At 36.4% G+C, this 21,558-nt stretch overlaps 4 protein-coding genes and 1 long non-coding RNA gene across 7 annotated transcripts; 2 read left to right on the top strand and 3 right to left on the bottom strand.

The window, feature by feature from the left end:
* Positions 1 to 1,478: 1,478 nt before the first annotated feature.
* LOC106365958 (protein ROLLING AND ERECT LEAF 2) lies at positions 1,479 to 4,404 on the bottom strand. The gene is made up of 5 exons (XM_013805829.3): positions 3,227 to 4,404; positions 3,067 to 3,150; positions 2,786 to 3,000; positions 2,495 to 2,718; positions 1,479 to 2,136 (listed from the first exon to the last, which is right to left on the bottom strand). The coding sequence occupies exons 1-5, from the start codon at positions 3,999 to 4,001 to the stop codon at positions 1,536 to 1,538; spliced, it is 1,899 nt and encodes a 632-aa protein (XP_013661283.2). The 5' UTR covers positions 4,002 to 4,404; the 3' UTR covers positions 1,479 to 1,535.
* A 4,066-nt stretch (positions 4,405 to 8,470) lies between these two features.
* On the top strand, positions 8,471 to 9,567 carry LOC106369525 (FCS-Like Zinc finger 7). The gene is made up of 2 exons (XM_013809671.3): positions 8,471 to 8,929; positions 9,244 to 9,567. The coding sequence occupies exons 1-2, from the start codon at positions 8,643 to 8,645 to the stop codon at positions 9,341 to 9,343; spliced, it is 387 nt and encodes a 128-aa protein (XP_013665125.2). The 5' UTR covers positions 8,471 to 8,642; the 3' UTR covers positions 9,344 to 9,567.
* Positions 9,568 to 10,650: 1,083 nt separating this feature from the next.
* On the bottom strand, positions 10,651 to 13,608 carry LOC106353425 (inositol-3-phosphate synthase-like). Its single transcript, XM_048777725.1, has 8 exons — positions 13,356 to 13,608; positions 13,193 to 13,261; positions 12,973 to 13,108; positions 12,530 to 12,777; positions 12,089 to 12,431; positions 11,828 to 12,004; positions 11,290 to 11,478; positions 10,651 to 11,206 (listed from the first exon to the last, which is right to left on the bottom strand). The coding sequence occupies exons 1-8, from the start codon at positions 13,541 to 13,543 to the stop codon at positions 11,024 to 11,026; spliced, it is 1,533 nt and encodes a 510-aa protein (XP_048633682.1). The 5' UTR covers positions 13,544 to 13,608; the 3' UTR covers positions 10,651 to 11,023.
* A 1,387-nt stretch (positions 13,609 to 14,995) lies between these two features.
* LOC106416403 lies at positions 14,996 to 18,505 on the top strand. Of its 3 annotated transcripts, XR_007339052.1 has the most exons (3): positions 15,487 to 15,731; positions 15,887 to 18,120; positions 18,202 to 18,505. It is a non-coding gene; the product is annotated as an uncharacterized LOC106416403 (long non-coding RNA). The 3 variants fall into 3 exon arrangements; XR_007339050.1 differs by having other exon boundaries at positions 14,996 to 18,120; XR_007339051.1 differs by having other exon boundaries at positions 14,996 to 18,116.
* A 1,132-nt stretch (positions 18,506 to 19,637) lies between these two features.
* On the bottom strand, positions 19,638 to 21,547 carry LOC106369539 (protein NEN4). Its single transcript, XM_013809684.3, has 5 exons — positions 20,533 to 21,547; positions 20,396 to 20,442; positions 20,244 to 20,307; positions 19,966 to 20,091; positions 19,638 to 19,868 (listed from the first exon to the last, which is right to left on the bottom strand). Exons 1-5 carry the CDS (start codon positions 20,968 to 20,970, stop codon positions 19,776 to 19,778), a joined length of 768 nt encoding a protein of 255 aa, XP_013665138.2. The 5' UTR covers positions 20,971 to 21,547; the 3' UTR covers positions 19,638 to 19,775.
* Positions 21,548 to 21,558: the final 11 nt, after the last annotated feature.

The following is a 21,558-nucleotide window of genomic DNA, read 5'->3' on the forward strand; positions in this document are numbered from 1 at the left end:
AAAGAACCTATTTTTAATCTGATCTCTAATCTATTGCTAACCAAAGCATAACGGAATAAATGTAAAGTTATCGAGATAAACTCCAACACACGTCTGATAAAGTAAGCTAATATATAATCTGAACTTTCTATATTTTCTTTCAAAATATAGATTTTATCCTTGATCGGCAATGTAAAATACGAAAGAATATTCGTAGATTTGTGGTTAGAGATCTGAAATATAGCAAGGACACGTAATTCCACACACGATACAAACTGGAAAGTTAGACCTTAATAATCCCATCACTTAATTTCCAACCAGTCACTTTAAATTGAAAGAATGATTATGGAGTTTATGTATTGAAATAAATAGTTATGTAAGGTGACACACAAGGTCATTATCTTATGAACAATTTTTTTGTCACCATCTTATGAACTAATAGATAGTTATTGTTTCCTAACGTTTTGTGATTATTAGTATTATATAATCCAAAGAAGCCATATATAATAATCATATTACCATGACAAACCTAATTTGTCATGGACTTTCTCCAAGTCAAATCATTAAGTGCAATTAAATTATTTTGTAATACTATATCGACAAGATCATGGTGATGTAGTGGCCACTTATCAATTATCATACACGAAAAATTATTAGTATATTTTAAAAACAAAAGAAGCTAGTTGACTGTCACATATGTCAACTCTTCCTCCACCATTGGAGTTGGAGATCATCAGGATAAACATCAAATTAAAGCTATATTCCCTGACCGTGACCATTATATGACTATTTTTCCCTGGTGACCCACATATTTCCGATCAAACTTTACCAAAGAACCTCTTGTTCAATAATCCAAACCAATTCGCTGAACTTACAATCGGTCGTATATTACTTAATCAAATAAAAATGTAACGAAAAACTGATCGTATTTATAATTTATAATCTATGTTTTTTAGTATTTGCACAATATATACTCCATAAAAGAACTTTCATTGGTTTTCCATTATAGAAAACTATATAATCGTTTTATAAAGAACCCTAGTTGTGTCACTGTGTGTATAAAAATAAACAAATAAATGCTGGTGCATGGATATGAGACAATCAAAAGAGTGGAGGCTGATAAAAATGAGGCTGAACGTTGTACGTAGTATGGTGGAGTGCTCCTAATCGTTTGGTACATTCCTGCGTCAAAGCAAATACAGTAAGGTGTGCTGTGATTTTGCTTGACAGGAGCGGCAGCCTCCATGGTGAAGTTTGTGAGGACTATTGCGTACAGTCCCTGTGTCAGGCCCAGTTTTGGACGTGTTCCGACAAGTTTGCGTACAGTCCCTGTGTCATGCACTTGCGCGACCTTGCTTCTGCTTTGACGTCTATACATGTGCTAGCGAAATGATTTTTTTCTTAGAACTATCATTTCCTACATTTTTTTTTTTTCTCTTAGAACTATTTTATACTAGAATTATGATTTCTAACATCAACCATAGTCCAGGAGCAGCCGATTCAGATAACCTAGCACGTCTACTAGATAAAAAATGACTTAGTTTTGCCAGCCATAGTTACAATAATGGTCTACCACAATTAGAATGATTAGTGTAAGCAACTACAGCTTCTTCACTTTTCACCTTCACATCTTCATACATTTTCAAAGAAGCTTCTGAAAACTTCTTCAATCTCTCTAGAAGCTTCGCCAAACTCGAATGCACGCTCGACAAATCTTCAGAAACCAGCACCGAATCCTCCTTCTCCTCGCCCAACATTTCCATATCCGTTGAGAACTCTTTGATAGACCTACTGAGTTCATCTGACGGCAGAGACTTCATCCCAGCCGACCAATCCCGGCATAAGACGAATATCGGCGGGGCCAGGACACGGCGTGGGGACCACGGTCTTCGGTTTCTTGTAGAACGCTCTTGAGGGAGCAAAACACAGTTGTGTAGCCAACCATTGAGAGCTTCAACGTAGGAAGTCATACTGTTGACCAAATCTGCAAAGCTTAGACCAAAACACTCTGTTTCCTCTAGAAGCTCTGACCAAATCCGTCTCTTGAGAGCGTTTTCAGGCCCAGTTTTGGACGTGTTCCGACAATGGTAAGCCAGTGAGATGGTAATGTACTGCGAGTGGTGACACTCCAGCATTGCTTTCCACATTCTTATCAACCTAAACAGAGAAGAAAATACAAATCAAAGAGTCTTCTTAAAAGAAAAGTTAGAGACTTCGTAGCTAGGCATGCGGGTTCGGTTTCTTCGGTTAGTTCAGTTTGGTCGAAATCTCACCAAAATTTATTTTGGTTCGGTTCGGTTTTTGGTTTCAAAAAATTTCAGTTTTGCGGTTATTTTGGTTCAAAATTTCGGTTAAGATTGGTACTGCTTAGAAACTATTTTATTTTTAGAAAAACAAAATAACCCATTACCGAACCGAAAACCGAATTTCCTTTTGTTACCAACAGAACTAACCAAAAACCAAACTTTTCGGGTCAGTTCGGTTCGGTTAAAAATCCCAGCCTTAATTAACATACCCTTGGAGAAACTCTAAGAGCTGAGGCTGAAGCTCTTCATCTCTGATCCTCTCAATACGCTTAGAAATCGAATCAACGGACTGTATAGCGACTCTGATTCTAGAATGAAGATCTTTTGCAGCTGCTCTTGTCTTATCCATGGCTTTAGCACTGTGATCCTTTGTGAACTGGTTCCTTAACTGCTCGCATTTTTTATCATACTCTTTCCTAATCATCTCACTCGCCTGCACACACACACACACAAAATAAACAGAATGAAATGTATGAGCTATAACATGGTAGGGCTATTACCTTGACTTCATCGTATAGTTTTCTCTCCCAAGCGTATAACCGATCAAGTGAAGAAGAGTGACTTCCCGAGATCATACAGAACTCTTGTGTGAAGTCACTTCCACTTTCATTGTCATCATGATCTTCTTCTATCAACGGATTTCTAGAAGTGGAGGATCTTGAAGACGATGTTCTCTTCCACACTATAACTTTAGTGACTTGTTGGTGCAATGGCTCTATACATTAAAAGCTTTAATTCAGACACTAACTAGAGAAGATAACAATAAATACAGAGTACAGACCTTTAAAAACAGGTGAGTGACTCTTCTTCCCTCTACAACAAGCTCGCTTCAAAGCTGAGAGAAACGCTACTGAGTTTCCTTTTCCTGTAATAATACAAAAGATTCAATCTTTTTCAATTCAACACTACACGATGGAGAGAAAAGAAACAGAGCTTCAGACCTGTGGTGGTATCAGCGAATCCGACTCTGATTTTGTTAGCTTCAAGCATCCTCGAAACCTCTTTACCAGACTCAGAAGCTCTGAAGAACTTGTGCTCTATATCTTTCATGCTAGACACAAAGTCTTTAGCTCTGTGTGTAATAAACTCTGATGGATCCTCTCTTTCACCTTCATCTTCAGAGCTCTGTTTCCTCTGCTCTGTTTTGAAATCCTCTGCATTACTCTGTTTACTCTGCTTCTCTAATCCTATAAGTGATGCGTTATCAGTCAGTCTAAAGCTATCGAACTCGTCGCAAGTGTCGAAGTAGTCCCAAGAAGACGTCTCTGGCCGGCGAGGACGCAGCGGCGGCGGCGGCGGAGGAGGAGATAACTCCGACATGTCGAGAGGGTTCATCGTGTAAGTCACTGTAGAGTTAGCCGACTTCGTGTAGCTTAGACTCAAAACAGGTTTAGGCTTAGTGTTGTGACTCAACGGCGAGTCAACCGAGTCGCCGTCGTCGTCGTCGTCAGGGTAAGAAGAGGAGTTGTGAGAAGGGGATGAAGCCACAGCAGCTACAGTCTCAGCCTCGGCGTACTGACGGAGACAAGCTCCTATGTTACGGAGGGAACGGACGTAGGACACGTGTGCGGCGGCGAGAGCGCATCTGGAATCAATGGCTTGTTTGACGAATCTCTTCCTCTCTTTACATAAGAGAAGCGGCTCGTTCTTCTTCTTCTTCGTCGATGCTTCTTTTGAGTTTGAGCATCCCATCTTCTCCAGAATCGAAGGAGACATATTTTCTTCGATATAAAAATCGAAACTTTTTACCCGGAAAACTCTCAAAATGGTTACGAAACTAAAGGAACTAAAGAACCCATGTGAAGAAAAAAAAAAAAGATAAGCTTTGAGTTTAAAAAAAAAAATAAAAAATTTGCCTCCAAGAAGAAACAGAGTGAGCAGTAGTTTTCAGCACGCTTATTGAAGGTAGTTGGCGAATCACTTAATGGGGAAGGGGGCGGACGAATCCAAAAATGCTTATTGAAGGAGAAACCTGATAAAGCGAGTTTCGTTCAGACAAATCTGAGGAAGAAAATTAGATTTTGCACAAATGGGTTAGAGAGAGAGAGAAAGTTTGTCTTGGTTGCATCGTTTTCGATAAGAAAGTAATTTAATTATTATTTCAAAAATTTGTGCAGGGAGATTTTTTAGTTCATTCTACTACTATTAGATCATTTACTCGAAAAGCTGAGCTATATAATAAAAAGTTAAAGTGGTGACGAGAAAATCCAAGTGAAAGTCCTCTCATCTTCTCTGTCTTTAGCTTATTATTATCAAATCTAGTTTATGGGTCTTTTATTTGAATATGAACACGAAAGCTAAAGTTTTTTTGTTTTCTGTTTATTTATTAACTTTGGTAATTGGATCATTATTACTAAAAAGCGAGAATCATGTGAAGGTACCTTTATATACTTTGCTTCTCGTTGTGTATGGACTGAGCAGGGAAAGATGGAGGGAAAAAACATTGTGAAACTAAGACCATTATTGGTTTTGAGACCTGGTTGGTTTGTTTAGGGTTAATAAAAGTATTATTTCACTCATGAAGACAATGAAACCCTCCTTGGTTCGGTTCTAGGTCAGTTTAGTCGCTTTAGACCTTGAATGAAGAAGGCAGAATCACCAAGTCTTGTCTTGTCTTGTGTATGGAGAATCGTTTTTTATTTGTCTAACGGCTCCTTGAAACCTGAGCTTCATTTTTATAAGAAAAACCCAGCACTATGGAGGGTGTGGCACAGGCCCCATGCTCTTTCTTTTTTTTTCTTTAGTAACCAAGTAAAAAAAATATGTGTAGTTTAAATTAGAGAAAATATTAAAGATGCCTCACCCAACAAATTAAAATAAAACTGCACTAGCCCAGCTAAAAAAAAAAATGTTACAGCCCAGTTAGTAAATACGTAGCCCACTTTTAATAAAGTAACTCAATTATTAAATTTGTCTAACTATTTTAAAATTCTAATCATTTACGTGACTTCTTTAAAAAAAAAAAATTCTTTTCAAAATTGTTTAATCCTGATAAGAGTTTTTTTGGTATCTTTTATAAGTAAGCATACATATCATCTATAACACTTTGCTATATATTTGATTTTTAGGTTAGTTATTTGTTTGTATTGTTTATTATCTTTTTGAATACTAACAGATTTTGATCAGGTACCATGGAAAAATATTTTACATAGTGATCAAAAAATTTCAGAATATAAAAGATCAAAGAATTATTTTATGAGATTTTTGCATTACTTTTATTATATTAGAGTTTTATGTTTTTAATTGTTATAAACTATTTCAGTTTGATTTTAATTTTTAAGTTACTTATTTTACATTTAATTAATTAATATATTATATTAATTATTTTATTTATTATTATTAAAATATTTATGTGCCACAGGCTAACTAAATTTCTAGGACCGTCCCTGTTCATGACTCATCATGAGTCTTGTCACCTATTTATTGTCTATTACTCAGATATAATTAAAATAAGAACAGCTCAGTTTTGTAAATTTTTAGCTTATTTTTCAAATTGTGGACGACACTGAAGTATGGAGACTCAAACAATCATATAATTAAGATAATGGGCAGTGGATGGACTTTCGCAGAAACTGTAAGATGGTATGGAGTGTGGAGTGTTGGACTATGGAGCTTGAGTCCTCCTACTAAACCACGTAGCCAAATCACCTTACATAAGTGGGTGGGCTCACATAGGCCAGTAAAAGCATTAAAAAAACATGAATCTAATGGAAAAAAGGTACACCTTCCATGTAGGATTCGAATATCAAAAATCTTGTACCCGTAAAAGGAGCTTCAGGTGTGTGAATCGGAAGAGATGGGTCAATCAGATGTATAAAAGTTTTAGGATTTAGGTTCATCAAAGGTTTGAGAAGCCTTGTAAAAGAAGACATATCTGAGGGCCTGAGGCTACCACATGTAAAAGAAGTTTGGGCTTCAATGCAAGCATGCCATACAAGTTTGGGCTTGAATCTTAGTACTTACAAGCATGCGATTACTAACACGGAAGGAAAAAAAATCACGGTTCTACACTTTTACGTAGCTTCACTTCTCCATGAACATGCTTCAAATATTTTTTTTTTTTTTTTTTTTTTTTTTTGGTAAAATGTAAAGATATTATTACCAATTTTCAAATTTTTGACAGAAGTACAGAGGCAACAAGAAACAGAAAAATAAACAAAATCTAAACAACAACTTGATCTAGTCTAGCAGGGACAGACACAACCAACCAAACCGAAATCAAGCGGCTTCAACCATTCCATACTTACCACTTGCCGCAAGAGGTTAAACCACAGTTAAAACGAGAGACAGAACCCGGTAATTTTGGCCTCCCCGATGAACTGCTCTTTATGATTTGGCTCGACCAAAAACAGCTCGAGACAGACTTCCTGAACATCCGCCAACACGACACCAGTCAAGCCAGAGGCCTAGCACACCTACAATAACAAGACCGAGCCTTATTCCGACGGACAGCCACAAAGTAGCTATGCGCCAAAGACCTTTACAAAACGGGTTGAGGACAGCAACATCTCCACAAAGGCACACCAGAACATCAACACCAGCCGGAAGAACCCATCCACTCGAAGACAGAACGCAAGCGACTAACTCCAGTGCTGGGATGATGAGTTCAAACCAAGAAAACCTGAGACACCACCTAAACCGAAGACCCCTCGGAGAGGAAGAGCGACTCAGACATGGACAGATCCTGAGAACCAGGACACTGACCAGCTAGCTAACCGGAACAGAAGCAAGAACAATTAAGCGCGGCCGAGACGAACACAGGAGAAGCCGAAGGGGGAAGAGCCGAGGCCTGAGGGGGTCAAGAAAGAAGCACCATGAACACGGGCAGAGACAAAGCCATAGACGACTCTGAAACGAACCAAAGCCGCAGACGCACACGCCAACGAGACACTGCCGGAGCCGACACACGACGAACCCAGAGATGCCTCAGACGCGCCGAAGAGGAGGAACCTCGCCGTACTAACTGCACAATGGGCTGCGAGAACCCCAAACCTCGAGACGCCTCGAGCGCTGGAGAAACACGCGCACACAAGCCACTCCATTGGGACAACGAAGACATTAATCACCGGTAAACGAGTAGATCCGGGCCGGAGGAGCCCCCAAACGAAGCCACGCGCCACCAATCGAAGGGGTTCGCCGTAGATCTCAAAAAGAGAAAACATGAGATCAGACGAAACCCTACCCAAAATCCGACTCCACACCCCCACCGTCACCATAACCACCTCGCAGCGTCACCAGAGGACCGAAAGGACCATCGGAATCAGCCTAGGTTCCTCCGCCGGTGGACAAGCGAGCTCCAGGAACGGCCACATATCGGAAGCGGGTGAGAAGGGGGGCTTGAAGCAAAAGGAAAACGGAGAGGAAGGGGAGAGAAGCCCTCCGACGGCGAAGAGGAACGCGGCCGCCGGAGGCAGAACGGAGAATTTGAGAAAAGGGGTTACAGGGCGGAGGTTTAGAGAGAGAGAATAACAAAAAGGTGAAAGTTGTGTGCCTTCCTCTTTTATCATATCAATGAAACGTACTTCCTTACTCCAAATACCCAAATTTTAAGAAAATACAATGCGTACAAATACGATATGTTTATATCCCATTTAAAATCTATAGACCTTTCTAAAAAAATACAAAGTGACGACTATGAGTCTGATAACTGATTGCGTATGAATATCAGATTAATATGGGCAGCTCTAACCTCTAGTTGGAAATATAATAATTGAAATATAATCGACTTAACCAAAAAAAAAGAAACATAACGGATTATATAATAAGTACTTAGGAAAAAACTTAGACCATGATTATCCCATAAAACCCTTAATAGGTTTCTTAAAAAAAAAATTCTTAAATTTTTTTCTCTGATTAAAAAAAACTAAAACAAATGCACCAACCGTGAACCGCCACATATCAGTGGGGCTCGCAAACAGTCCAACACCCAACAATAATCGATCCTTAATATGGGCTTTCTGCGACCGGTTTTTTTCTTCTTGTGCTCCTCCCCCCCTTCCTCTCCGATAATCCTGCTCTTAGGATTGTTAGCTTTTTTCTTGTAAAAAAAAAAGAAAGTCACTAGGGAGCGATGTTTGGTGTCCACAGACCAAATATCTGAAATTATTGGCCTACCAACAAAGACCTGACGAACAATAATAAAAATATTCTATCGTATCATATCATATCAAATTAAACATTAGAGTAAATACGTATACATGAATATAAAAATCACACACCGTATTATTGCGTGTGTATATAATGGAGTGGCATGGTAACACACAATCCCCCTCCCCCTCACCTTCAAGCAACAATCTAAGTTACATTTTAAAAAGTTTTATAATTCTTTCTTCGTAAGAATAGTTATAAAACAATAGTATGTTGATTGGGAATCGACAAATGCAGAGAAAACCAAGCATGCCGAGGATTACCATCGAGGTTGATGATAATCATACCGCCGGCCAAGATTCTGACGTGTCTATGGCGGTGGTAGACGGCGGAGATAATTTCGACCAGCGGTTCTTGGCGATGTTATCACCGAGAAATCACACAAGGACCGAGAGAAAAGACTGTGGGAAATCAACGTTGCCGTCATCGTCTTTTCTTGGAAGCTGTGGCTTTTGCAAACGCCGTTTAGCTCCCGGCCGTGATATTTACATGTACAAGTATGTTTACTTATTAATTACTCCTTTCTTGATTATTTTCATCTTATACTTCTATATTTAAAACCTCAGCTGACTATATACATATATACATCACCACATAAAAATTTGAACGAGTGTCTTAGACATAGACTATAAGCTACAACGAAACTATGAGATTCTATTTTGTGACATCATCTAGTATGTGTTACAAAAAAAAAAACATCTATATATCTAAATGTACGAATTTGATGATTGGTTTCACTTTTATTTTTTGGTTTGAATGCATCGGAAAGTTATATTTTTTAAACTTGGATTTGTAATGTAATAAACTGTAGAGGGGATGCAGCGTTTTGTAGCATGGAATGCAGAGAACAACAGATTGAGCAGGACAGGCAAAACTCCAAGCAGAGCGCCAGAGTCGTTCTATCACCATGAAACTAAACATATGGATGGCTCAAATTAAGCTTTGACTATTAAAGCTCGTGTGTGTGACTTGAGATTGTTGCCGTTATTATTAATTAGCATCATCATGTAAAAATTAGGTCAAAAATTGAAATGAAACTCTTTCATGTCTTGCGTATTATTATTTTTTTGGTGAAACTTGCGTATTATTTTTGTTTCACATTACTTTGCTTCTTTTATAAATCCGGGTTTATTTAGTTTGATGCCCTATGATTTTTATTACTTTATGTGTTTTAAAAAAGCTAGTGAAAGTTGACGTAAGCGCACCACGGACCTCGTTTTTATAAGATCGAATAAATCTCAAAACCATATGCAACTCACGGTAATTAAGATTTTAATTAGTAAAAAGTACACACTTCTTATATAAAAGTCACATCATCTGCCGTATTCTATGGCTAGTACATGAATAGTGACAGTGTGAATAATTTCTATTGGAGATTATGAACTTTCCTTTGATATATATAATATTTTGTCAAGGGATCATTGGTAGAAAAAATTACAAAAAGTATTAAATAGTGGAATTTAAATGGAGGTCATTGTCTCGTGACGATGAAAGCGTCTGATAGTTAATAATGAGACGTAGAGTAAACTAATGCGAATGCACGTCACTCCCGATCAAAAGATGTATTGAATATTATCATACATACTGGAAATGAGTTTGTTAACTATGAAGACACTTTTAAACGGATATAAATTTTTAACACGACATTTAAAATGGAATGAAGAATGTAATTTATAGCTCGTTTTTAAAAAACCTAATTTATAGTAGCTCGTTGCTCAATAATTGAAGACCAAAAGATGTTAAATAATGGTTTATGGAAATGGATCGTTATCACTAGCTTATAGATAAGGATTAGGTTTATAATTGGTCTATAGTGTATTGTTTTCTCTTCACTCGTCTTCTGTACTCCAAACTTCGAGGCTTAGTTGTTGGAGTTTCGGGAGTCATCACAACTTGTCTTCATTACTAATTGTTGATTAATTAATTATCAACAATTTTATAATCCAAGGATTTAATAAGATTCATTTGGTATTAGGGTGTCTTCGATTAAATTATCCTTCAACATATAATAAAATTATATGTGCCATCAGAACAATAAGAACTCGTTGAGGTCATTGATGATGCTATGATAGAATGGAAAATATTTAAACAATTCTTTTAATGGTTTTTGAATCAAGAATTGGTCCAAATTATACAGTTGCAAATAAATATTTTTTTAAAACAGGAGCATCATGAAAAAGACCAATACGTTTTAAAAAAAAAAAAATTGCTCGTCATCTACACAACTTGATCGGATTTTCTTAAGTTCACAATAAAATAATAATACAGAATTAAAATTGACAAATTTCATTGGACCGAAACCATGATTAAATATCGCAAATTACAGTAGTTTACACATTATGGAAGTGAATCATAAAAGCGATATGAAATTATGGTCCAATCTAGAAACACTTGTACATTATACTAAGCCCATCTGGATTACTAGAAACACCGGTAACTTCACACCCTAGTACCCTACAAAGATCAATCTAAAAGCTCTTTGATCTCTGAAAACACAAGCATTCATATCTTAAAACATATTTAGAAAAAAAAACAAGAAACATAGAAGTCTTATATTATGGGATAATTAAAGATTCTTAAACGCTTCATGTTCACTTGTATTCCAAGATCATGTTGTTCTCCGGCGCCAGTCCAACACACGCCCTAAGGATGTTCTCCAGCATAGCCCGCTGCTTCGACAGCGCATTAACCACCGGTGTTCCCGGCGGCACGAGCGGTGCCTTGGTGAGGTAGCTGAGTATGGTGGCCACAGGATGGAAAGAATGAAACTTCCCCTGCCAAAAAAAAAAGAATCAAAACATCAAAACCATGGTTCCATGAAATCCAAAATATAACTGGTTTTGTGAACCGATTGAACCTCTTTCTCGGATTTGAACTGAATCCTGGTGCTGAGTTCAGCGAGGAGAACAAGATCCAAGATAATTGGAGCAGCTAAGAGAGAGTCCTCGCAGGTATTGTGCATGACAATTGTGTTCTTGCCTCCCATGAATATCTCTGATGTATACTCATCCATGGCTCGCTTGCTATCTGCAACATACGGTACATACTGCAACAACACACACAAAATGGATCAATTGGTGATGCAGATAAATATTTGGAATATTTTAAATATCTTATCGTTTATTTAATTAGTTGTTATAGATTTAGATAATTATGTTTATTGTTATAGGGTTTTATATATAGTTTTATTATATATAGCAGTTTTGGTTTAAGTTTAACAGTTTCAGACTTTGATTAATAAAACTGAGAGTTATGGAGATAGTTTTTCGGGCATTCACAAATTAAACAAGATCTTTGCATTATCGTACATTCCGCTACCTCAATTAATCAATTGGCATTGCAATCTACAGAATAAACAAGGTTTTGAGTGTTTCTTAAGGTAGTTTATAGCTTACCTTGATGACAACTACATGGTCTGGATGTTCCCCGGGCTCGAAGAGGATACCGTTGCTAGCAACCATATCATCCACAACATTGCTTTTGGAGATCTCCTTAGATCTGAATGTCTGTGGAGCTGAGAGGTTCATTCCATCGTTGTTCCCTAGGTGATTGTAGCTCACTATTGAAGTAGGCTGTTGTTAACATAACAAAAACACACACATAATCAACTATAACAGGTTTCTTCACTAGTTACTTGAAACACAAGTTAAACAAACCTTGATGCCTGCACCAACAAGGAAATCAACCAAGACAGATTTCATCTTGGTTTGACCACTCTTGAAGTCATCTCCACCGATCAAAACATTGTTCTTGATAGCCAAATCAATAAGACCCGGAACAAAGGTGTTCTGAGGGCTTCCATTGATGAAAGGAATACCTTCAAGAACACATGCAATAGCATAAAGCGTGGAAGGAGAGATCTCAGACTCATCCCTATCCACAGAGTTCATAAGATTCTCCATCGTGTCGTTTAGCCCCACGACCACATTGCTGTAACGCTCTGTGTTAGCCGTCCACAGAACCACAACCTTATCCACCTTGTTCTTCTCCTTAAACTCCCTAACATCACACAAACACACACAAAACTCAACAAAACAGAGGAGAGGAGATTCAACTATGTTTCAATCATTCACAAGTATTGTTGATGATTAGATTACCTCATGTCCTTGATGATTTGGTCGACTTGTTCCTTCTTGGTACCGTTGATGACGTTGTTGGCACGTGAGCCTTGATTAGCAGCGATGAAATCAGGGTCGTAGATCCCAGGGAGTGGGACAATGTTCTCCATGTAAGGCCTGAGCTGTTTCTGTAAGTCAATGTCAAGAACCTTGGCTCTACCCATTGCGTCTGCTAAATTCATATCGCTTATGTCCCATCCTCCAAACACAACATCATCCGGATTCACCTGTTTTCAACAATCTCCATGTTAAATTGATGCAAAGAGATATTTGCATATATTCCATATATTTTAATTATCTAGTCGAAGACATTTATTTATCTTACGCATTCGAAAATTAAATAAACTTCTTGTGTTATCGTAGCTATCATAAACATAATTAAGAAGAAAAACAAATCTAGATTTTGTTTTAAGAAAACGGACCATTGGAACGAGACTCTTGAAAGGAGCATAGATCTCTTCGCCGTTAAAGGATCCGACACGAATAGACGATGCTTGTGTTAACGACCCGAAGTAGTTAGCTTGTTGCACTTTGTCCTTGGTCGCCCACGAGATTCCTCTGTTTATGTTTTATTTTTTTCCGATCAGATCTTTAAAAACAAAAAAAAACAAAATCCAATAACATTTGAACAAAAAGACTCACTCTTTATTGGCAATTACACCGGCGGTGAGGGTTGATCCATTGTTTCCTCCCCAACCCACAAGCATAACCCTGTCGGAAACCAAAAAAAAAACAAAAAAATGTTGAAACTTCACGACGGAGAAACCGAGGAAGCGAGTGAAAAAAGATCGAAACTTTGTTTTACCCTAATTTGGGGACACGAGTGTCGGTTTTGAAATCGTATTTGACAACCTTAGGCTTCACGATCCACTGGTAAGCACCGTTAACGTTCTCGTGAACGACCTCCGTGGTCTCGTAATCGTACACAGACTGAATCTCATTCTCCGTGTACTTCACGTTCGGGCTCTCGACTTTGAAGCTCTCGATGAACATTTTTTCAGACTCTGTTTTGAATTGAATCGAGTTTGTGTGGGTTTGAGCTTCTCTTAAGTGGAAGCTATTTATAGAAAAAAGAGCGCGAGGAGGAGAGACACACGTGGCGTGGTATCAGTGGTTGGTGGACCCTCTAAGTTTTAGCCAATGCATGTGAGAGAGTTCGTTGATGGCTAATAGTGAATCATACGTGTGAGGGGTCTCGCACGTGAGAGGCGCGGAGAGAAAAAGTGTGACACGTCGGAGCCCTGGACCATACACGTGGCGTCGTTTTGCCTAATAGCAAAGTTTTGTCGGATTGTCTCTTGTCGGACCCACATTTTTTGTTGAAGGTGCTCGAACAAGGTGGGGGACGTTAGTTACTTCCGTTACTCAATCAGTAAAAACGACAGTGTTTCGGACATCGTCTCCGTTACAGTTAGTTAATGACAGTTGTTCCTCGGTTACGGAAAAAACGAGAGTGGAGTAAACACACACCACATTTAGCTGCCACATATTCTGGGTGGATGTCACGTTCCAGAGATGGAGCGTGTAGTAACTAACGTGGCTAATAACGGTCGTTTGAAAACAATGTCTGAACGTTTTTTTGACTCTTTGTCTTCGTTGAGTTGGGTCCCGTGGAATCTTGTTGACTTGCTTTGACACGTGAATTATGAATCTACAAGCGTACATATGTCTCAACATTTATAATTAGTTTTTTTATCATAGTAATTAACGTATAATGTTTTATTAATCTTTTCAACTTTATAAATATTTCTTCGTGGACGTTTTTATGTATTATTTGGAGATACTGGTAGATTCGTACAGTGTTATAAATCCTTTAATTAATGGATGCTACTATTCATAAATTTATTAATAAAATTTCCGATGATTTCGAGGTATACTTATTTTCCATATTTAATAAATTTAAAGTTACCTTTAAATCTTCTTAATTGGTTAATTATGACCGAGTAATGTACCATAAAACTTGAGACTAACCATTATGTAAGAAGTATATATCTAAAATATTATCTTTTTTTTTTGTCACTGATCTATAAAATATTATCATATTATATGTTTTTCACATATAAAAGGATACTAATACATTCGTTTCAACATTTTCAAAATGATGTAATTTATTACACTAAACAGAAAATAAGAAACCCCATTAACGTAATTTTTTAAGTATAGGCTAAGATCTTCTTCTTTTTTTGAACGTAAGTATAGGCTAAGATCAAACGTGTGAATTTGACTCGCGTGCCACATATACATTGCATTTGCAGCAATGGCGTCATATACTAATTTGAGTAAAATTACATGAGTAGAGATATGATGCTCTGGTCGACATGAGAAGATATAAACACTCACTACAAGAAATATGAATATTGGTAGCAGTTCGTGGTAGCACGAATTCACGAACTGCTACCAAAAGTGTTAAAATCGAATCACAACTCTATTCAAGTTTTAAATTTGTGCTACGAAAAAATTTCATTAAAAGGAAACCGAAAAATCAGTTTCGTAGCTGGAATGTCATTTTGGAGGTAAAAACACTTGGTGAAATTTCACATTCGCACCAAAAAAAATAAGTTATTTTTTACAAAAGAAAAAATATTCATTCTCTCCATCTTCTTCTTCTTCATTGTTCATTCAGAATTGATCTATCATTTCAATCGAAGAAACATGATCCATTGGCCTTGTTCGAAGTCGAATTAAGGAACCCTAATCCGTCAAGCCACTGGATCTCGTTGTCGTAGACTCTTCGTCTTCTTCCCAAAACTCCTCCATCCACGGCGAATTGGCTCCTTCGCCTTCCTCCGTCGCTCTTCGCCACCATCAGTTTTGCCATCTCTCGCTTCTTCTTCTTATTCCTTTCGTATTATCAATTTCAATTGCTCAGGTTTGTAAAAGCTTCCACCTTTCTTCAATGGTTCCTCCACAGGCTTACGATATTCTCACTTATACTATCTTAAACTTTTGGGCTTAGGTCACTGAGGAGCAGCTTGATGGTTTGTTCATCGGCTTTGGGCAGGTCTAAGTCTTCTTTACAAGTTCATCTTTGTTTGTGGTGTGTTCTTTATCAAGACTAGTTTTGGTTGTTTAGGTTGTTGAATGTTTCACCACATTCTGGGTCGGGTCTTGCTTTGTCTCCGCCGTTTTCTCCACCGCTTCATAGATCCGCCGTGTTCGAGCTCGTGGCCGCCAATCTAAGGTACGTTTGTCTCCACTGGAGTTTTGACTGTCTTGTACTTGCTCATTTATTTGTTTCTTAGTTGGTCTCAGTGAACATACGTGATTGAACTTGTAGAACTTATCTAATATTGAGTTGCTGTTTGTATTGTCTCTTTTTTTTTGTCCAATCTGAAGTTGTGTGAAGAAATCTGTGGAGATTATGAGGAAGTTCTCAGAGCAGTACGCTCGTTGCTCGGGAACTTACTTATGTGTTGACAAAGGAGTTACTTCTGTCGTCATCAAGGTTTGTAAATTAACCTTAAAGTCTCCAACTTTCTGGTAGAATTGTGTTGACTCAGCTTTCTGTTCTTTCTTCAAAGATTATATGATTTGGAGGAGATTGGTTCTTTCTACTTGTAGATAATGACTTGCCAGAAGATGTTTGGCGTTGTTTTCTTGATATATATACAGTAGGCAGTAGCTATTAGAAATCTTGATGTGGGATTTTGTTGAACAGGTGGTGTTTTCATCAAAAGTTTCTATCATTCGATTGGTTATGAACTACTTGAAGAAAAACTGAGTTAGTTCATGTGAAGATCTTGAAATCTAGTGCTTATTAACTAATGAAGATGTTGAGTTTCTTCTTGTAATAGTGAATGAATCTGCTGAAAAAATTGAGTCGGTATTAATTAAAATCTTCAGTTCTAGTGCTTAACTAAACCAAATGGATAAGTCTTCTAGTTGTAGAATAGTGATTCAGTGATTCTACAGAAGAGATTGGTCTATGCATGTGAACATTTCGGCCTCTAGTTCTTAGCTAATGAAGTGGTTGTTTCTGGGAACGGGGTATGACTGAGCATAAGGATTCGTATAGTGCACCGCTTTGTCCTTGCAGGTGATCTTTGGAATTTTTTTGAAGATTGAAGATGAAGCCCCTAGACTTAATTGTTTTTGTTTATGTGTATTTTTGGATGATATATGAAATAATGTATGTTTTATAAATTTAATGAAATATAAATTTTTATTTATAGATCAAATTGCCATGTTTAAATGATAATTAGAGTTTTGTTATAAAATATTTTATATATCATCGTATATTTTATATAGTTGTGTTAGATGTAAAAAATCATAATTTATTGCAAAATAATTGTATTTTAATTTATACTTTTGAGTGTAAAACACTAAAACTAAAGCATAAAAATGGATTTTTATTATATAATATTTTATATATAATAGTTTAGGGGTTTATATGTTTAGTGTGAGACTATTATATGGAATTTGGTGTACTTCATGTTCCTAAACCCTAAACATGTTTCTATACCCTAAACATTAATTTTAAAACTTAATTTTTTTCATAATATAATTTAAATCTAAAACTTAAATTCAAAATCTATAGTTTGATCATATTTAAAATCTAATCTCAAATTTAAAATTTAAACCTCAAACACTAAATCTTAAATCTACACCCTAAATATAATACCCTAGACCCCAAACTTAAACCCTACATACAAAGTCATACTAAATATAATCTTTTCAAATAACTACTAAACTAAAACCTATTCCTTGTATAAATCACAACTTTATTAATCTTTTTCTTTTCAAATATTTATCTCAAGTTTTAACTTAGCCACAATTCTATTTCACAAATCTCAAACCATATACTTTAAACTCAATCACAACTATATAAACTAATAGTCAACAATTATAACATTAGTTAATAAAATTTTAAAACTAAACTTATAAGTATTAATTTAAAATTTTAATTTGATTTCAAACATCATATTTTAAAATTATAAACCAAATTATCAAAATATTTAAAATAGTACAGCAAAAGAAAAAAACAAAAAGAAAAAAAATTGGCTAGCTATTAAAAAAGAAAAGAAAAACTATGGGCCAATCAACTCTCATCACGCGGATAACCTTCTGCACCGTAGGATACAATTAAATGAATGGCTGAGATGTTTTCTTTTCTTTTTTCTCTTATCTTCACAGATCTCTTTTCTCTCCATCTCTCTTCCATCGACAAATCTCTCCTCCATCTTCTATTTTCAGATTTCATCTCCTCTATCTTTATTCTTAATCATCTCTCTCTCTCTCTCTCTCTCTCTCTCTCTCTCTCTCTCTCTCTCTCTCTCTCTCTCTACTCCCCTCACTCACGAACAAGATTCATCTCACACAGACACGTTTCTGTGTCTCAGTCTCGTAATCTTTCTCTCACATACGACACATCTCAAAAAAGCAGATTATTCAAACCAGGCAGGACGACGACGACCGCTGGTTCTGTCTCTCTCTCTCTCTCTGTCAGTTTAAATCTGATTTTATTTGTTTTGTTTGTAGGGTCGATTCAACACATGAGAGGTTGGAGAAAATGATTGTACATCCGCTCATCACAACCACCACACCATCGCATCTCAGATCCATTTTCGTCGGTCTCCTTCTTTCACTCTCTCTCGAACTCCCTTTCTCTCTCTCTCACTGCTCTGATTCTGGTTTTGTTTATCTGCTCTTAGTTTAAGAAGGCGTAGGAGGCTGAAGAAACTTGATGGTGGTGGTCTCGGCATCAACAGTGGTGGTCTCGGCGTCGACAATGGTGGCTGAGCGCGGTTGAGGAGACTGAAAAATCTTTACCGTGGTGATCGTGGCTGGTGGTCTTGGCGTCAACAAGGAGTGCGCCGGAGATTGAAGAAGAACGTGGTTTAGTTAGGTTTGGTTAGGGTTAGTTAATAAACCGGGTTTGGCTGTAAACCGGTTTTTGTAATAAACCGATATCATCTGTAAACCAAAATTTTAATAATAAATAATTTTATTCTCAAACCATTTATATTAGAATTTAATTTTAATTTTAAACGTGGATTAAAATATATTAATTTATAATTTTAATAATAATTTTAAAATATGAATGAGAAATAATAACATAGCATTGTATCCATGTCATTATAACATATTTTACAGTATTTTAGAAACGTCATGAAAAGATACATTATATCACTAAACCAATGCTATAAAAAGATTAATCAGTAGTAGACGAGTAACGCTACAATATGTCTATTTATTATAGCACACAAAAAAACGCTATGATATGTGGGGGGTCTATTATAGCTGCGGCTGTCACGGCGTTCTTCGAAACGCTACAAAAACGATATGATAGCGTTTTTCGGATGCTACTAATACCGATTTTTCTTGTAGTGACTGAATCTTATGGTTTATAATTTCTTTTATTTAATGGAGGATGAAGGAAGTATACAAAGGTGTTTTGGACATATATATTTGAATGGCGTTGTAAAAGTTTGATAGGTATGGTTGTGGCCATACGTACATTTGCAAATTAATAATTTGTAGCCTTTCTAAAACCTTTTTCTATATTTCTCCACGCCACACATTTATCTTTATTTCACTTTCTTATTTTCCATTCTTTATTTTTATATATAAATGATGTTGATGTATGTAGGAAGTTTCTCGTACTATTTATGAAAGTGTACTAACCACATAATATTTTTATTCAAAAAATACTAATCATACAATAATCTCTATTAGCTTGTTTGGCATATACTTAAGTCATTGTTAGTCTGATCAAGATTTTAGTCGAATCAAAGAAAAATGTAATATTTTAGGAATTAAATTAACGCATGTAGTATCATTCTGAACTATTAAACTTTAAGTTTTGATAAGAAATTATCTAAAACCATTTTTATTAATTTTTACAAAGCAGTATAGTCAGAATGTAGACGATCAATTTTGCAAATGGTAAACGAAATTAGCAAACATATTTGGCTTTGTTGAACTTCCCTTCGCGGTGAACGGACAGGCTCTTTCTAAATTTCTTTGGGTTCAGTTAGACGTGATTGATTGGATAACTGAAATAACTAACAAGTGTTGGTGTTGGGGTACTTCTACAACGTTCCATACATATGGAGGTTAAGTACACATAGGATAAGGATACCAGTGATGGGAAACACAAAATTAATAGTTTTCTACTGAACTTCTGGCAATATAGTGGATAACGTAAATACAAATGTGCAACATATACAATTGAATTTATTTTCCAAATTAGAAAAATAATAATAATCACTAAGGGGTGCAGTAATCATCTAAGCAAAGAATGAGAATGTTTAATCAAGCTTTGAAGAGCTTGGTTGCCTTGAGCTTTGCTTAGGAGATCCTTCACATTATGTGTCATCTGCATTGAGTCAAAAATAAGAAAAAATAATAATAATACTAGTAAAATCTTAATATAAATTTGTTATGACTTGAAGATGATGAAGGAAAACTATTACCTTCACGAGACTACCCTTGGAGTAAGGCATTGCCCTTTGGGCTGTTTGGTAACTACTTCGACTTCTTGTCATTATTTTTGAAGAACTTTCCAATTTTCCTTCCAATTGATTGGGAAGTGTAGATTCCTGCATAGATATATCCATACGTATATAAATGATTTTTTGATATATATTATATAATATATATATATATCTATATATATATATAAATATTATGAAAAATAATAAATAAACTTAAGACAAAAGAAAAGAGAAGAAATAAAGAAAAGACTACATACCAAGAAAAGCACTGTTGCACAATGCTTGAGGACCTCTAAATTCATTCGAACATCATCAAGACTCCTGCAGATATTAACATTTACGTGTGTTAATATTTGTCTTACGAGAAACGTAACATTAATACACACATAAATATAACCAAGGTATATACCTGTGTTTTTGCACTCCAAGACCAAAATACGCAGCCAAACTTGCCATCTACCATATGATTAAAGCTTTGTTAAGTATACGTTTTAAATTTTCACAAAGACCTTAATATTTTCTAATTCGCGTTTGCATGGTACGTACCTTCATGTTACCAGCTCTTTTGCCAAACTTGTCGCTTAATAACCCCAAAGAATCAATGATCCCTGAGGGCTCAGGCGCAGCTTTACCAATCTCAGCAAAGGCTTCCTTAATCCTAACGCAGTCAAACCTTCTAATGTTATGACCTGCCCAAATCCGACCGTTCAATAGACCATAGATCTTCTCAGCCACATCTTCGAAACTTGGTGCATCCGCGACCTTATCCCTCGTGATCCCGTCTGACCTAGACGACCTCAACGAAGCCACCGAAAGGTCTTTGGGTTGTATAAGCGTTGTGAATCTCTCTACCTCCTCGAGTGTTCTTGGACATACGATGATCGCACCAAACTCGAGGATGTGAAAATGCTGTCCTGTTTTGTTTGGTACGTTTGTTTCTAGATCGAAGAATACAATTTCGTTGGAAAATGTATGGAACTCCATATCAAATTTTTGGTCATATCGATTTGTGAATCCTAACTATGTATATATTGTGAATCTGGGTTTTAAACTTGTGACACAAGCTAACTGTAGGTTTGTGCTGGAGGTTACTTTGGTGGTTGTTTAGCTTCATGGAGAAAATTTTGCTGTGTAAGGTAAGTAAGAATCTTTACTTTTCCTTTATCTAAACCAATACACAAAGGGTTGTTATGAAGGAGTTCGTTGGTAGATTCATATTGTAAGAGAATTTATTCGTTCTGATTTTTTTAATTAAGATACATATAATGTTGCCCCCACAAAGCTTTCTTGTGATGTATTAACTTTGACAAGGGGTCTTCATTTCTGAATACCTAACAAGAAAACTACATTGAGGACAATGGACAAATTCTCTTGCTTAAAATCATATATTGGTTGAAAATTTTGAAATGACAAACTCTTTATAAGCAAGATGGGTATGGCGAAGCATGCAAGAGAATGTCTCACGCAATTTTTCATCCTGATCACCTAACTAGATCACTTACTAGTTACTACTTCTCAATGTAGATGATTCACTTGTATCAGGAATATGCATAGGGCCGGTAGAGAACATCT

The sequence above is a fragment of the Brassica napus genome, chromosome A1 (genome assembly GCF_020379485.1).
Source record: "Brassica napus cultivar Da-Ae chromosome A1, Da-Ae, whole genome shotgun sequence".
In the NCBI taxonomy this organism is placed as follows: domain Eukaryota; kingdom Viridiplantae; phylum Streptophyta; class Magnoliopsida; order Brassicales; family Brassicaceae; genus Brassica; species Brassica napus.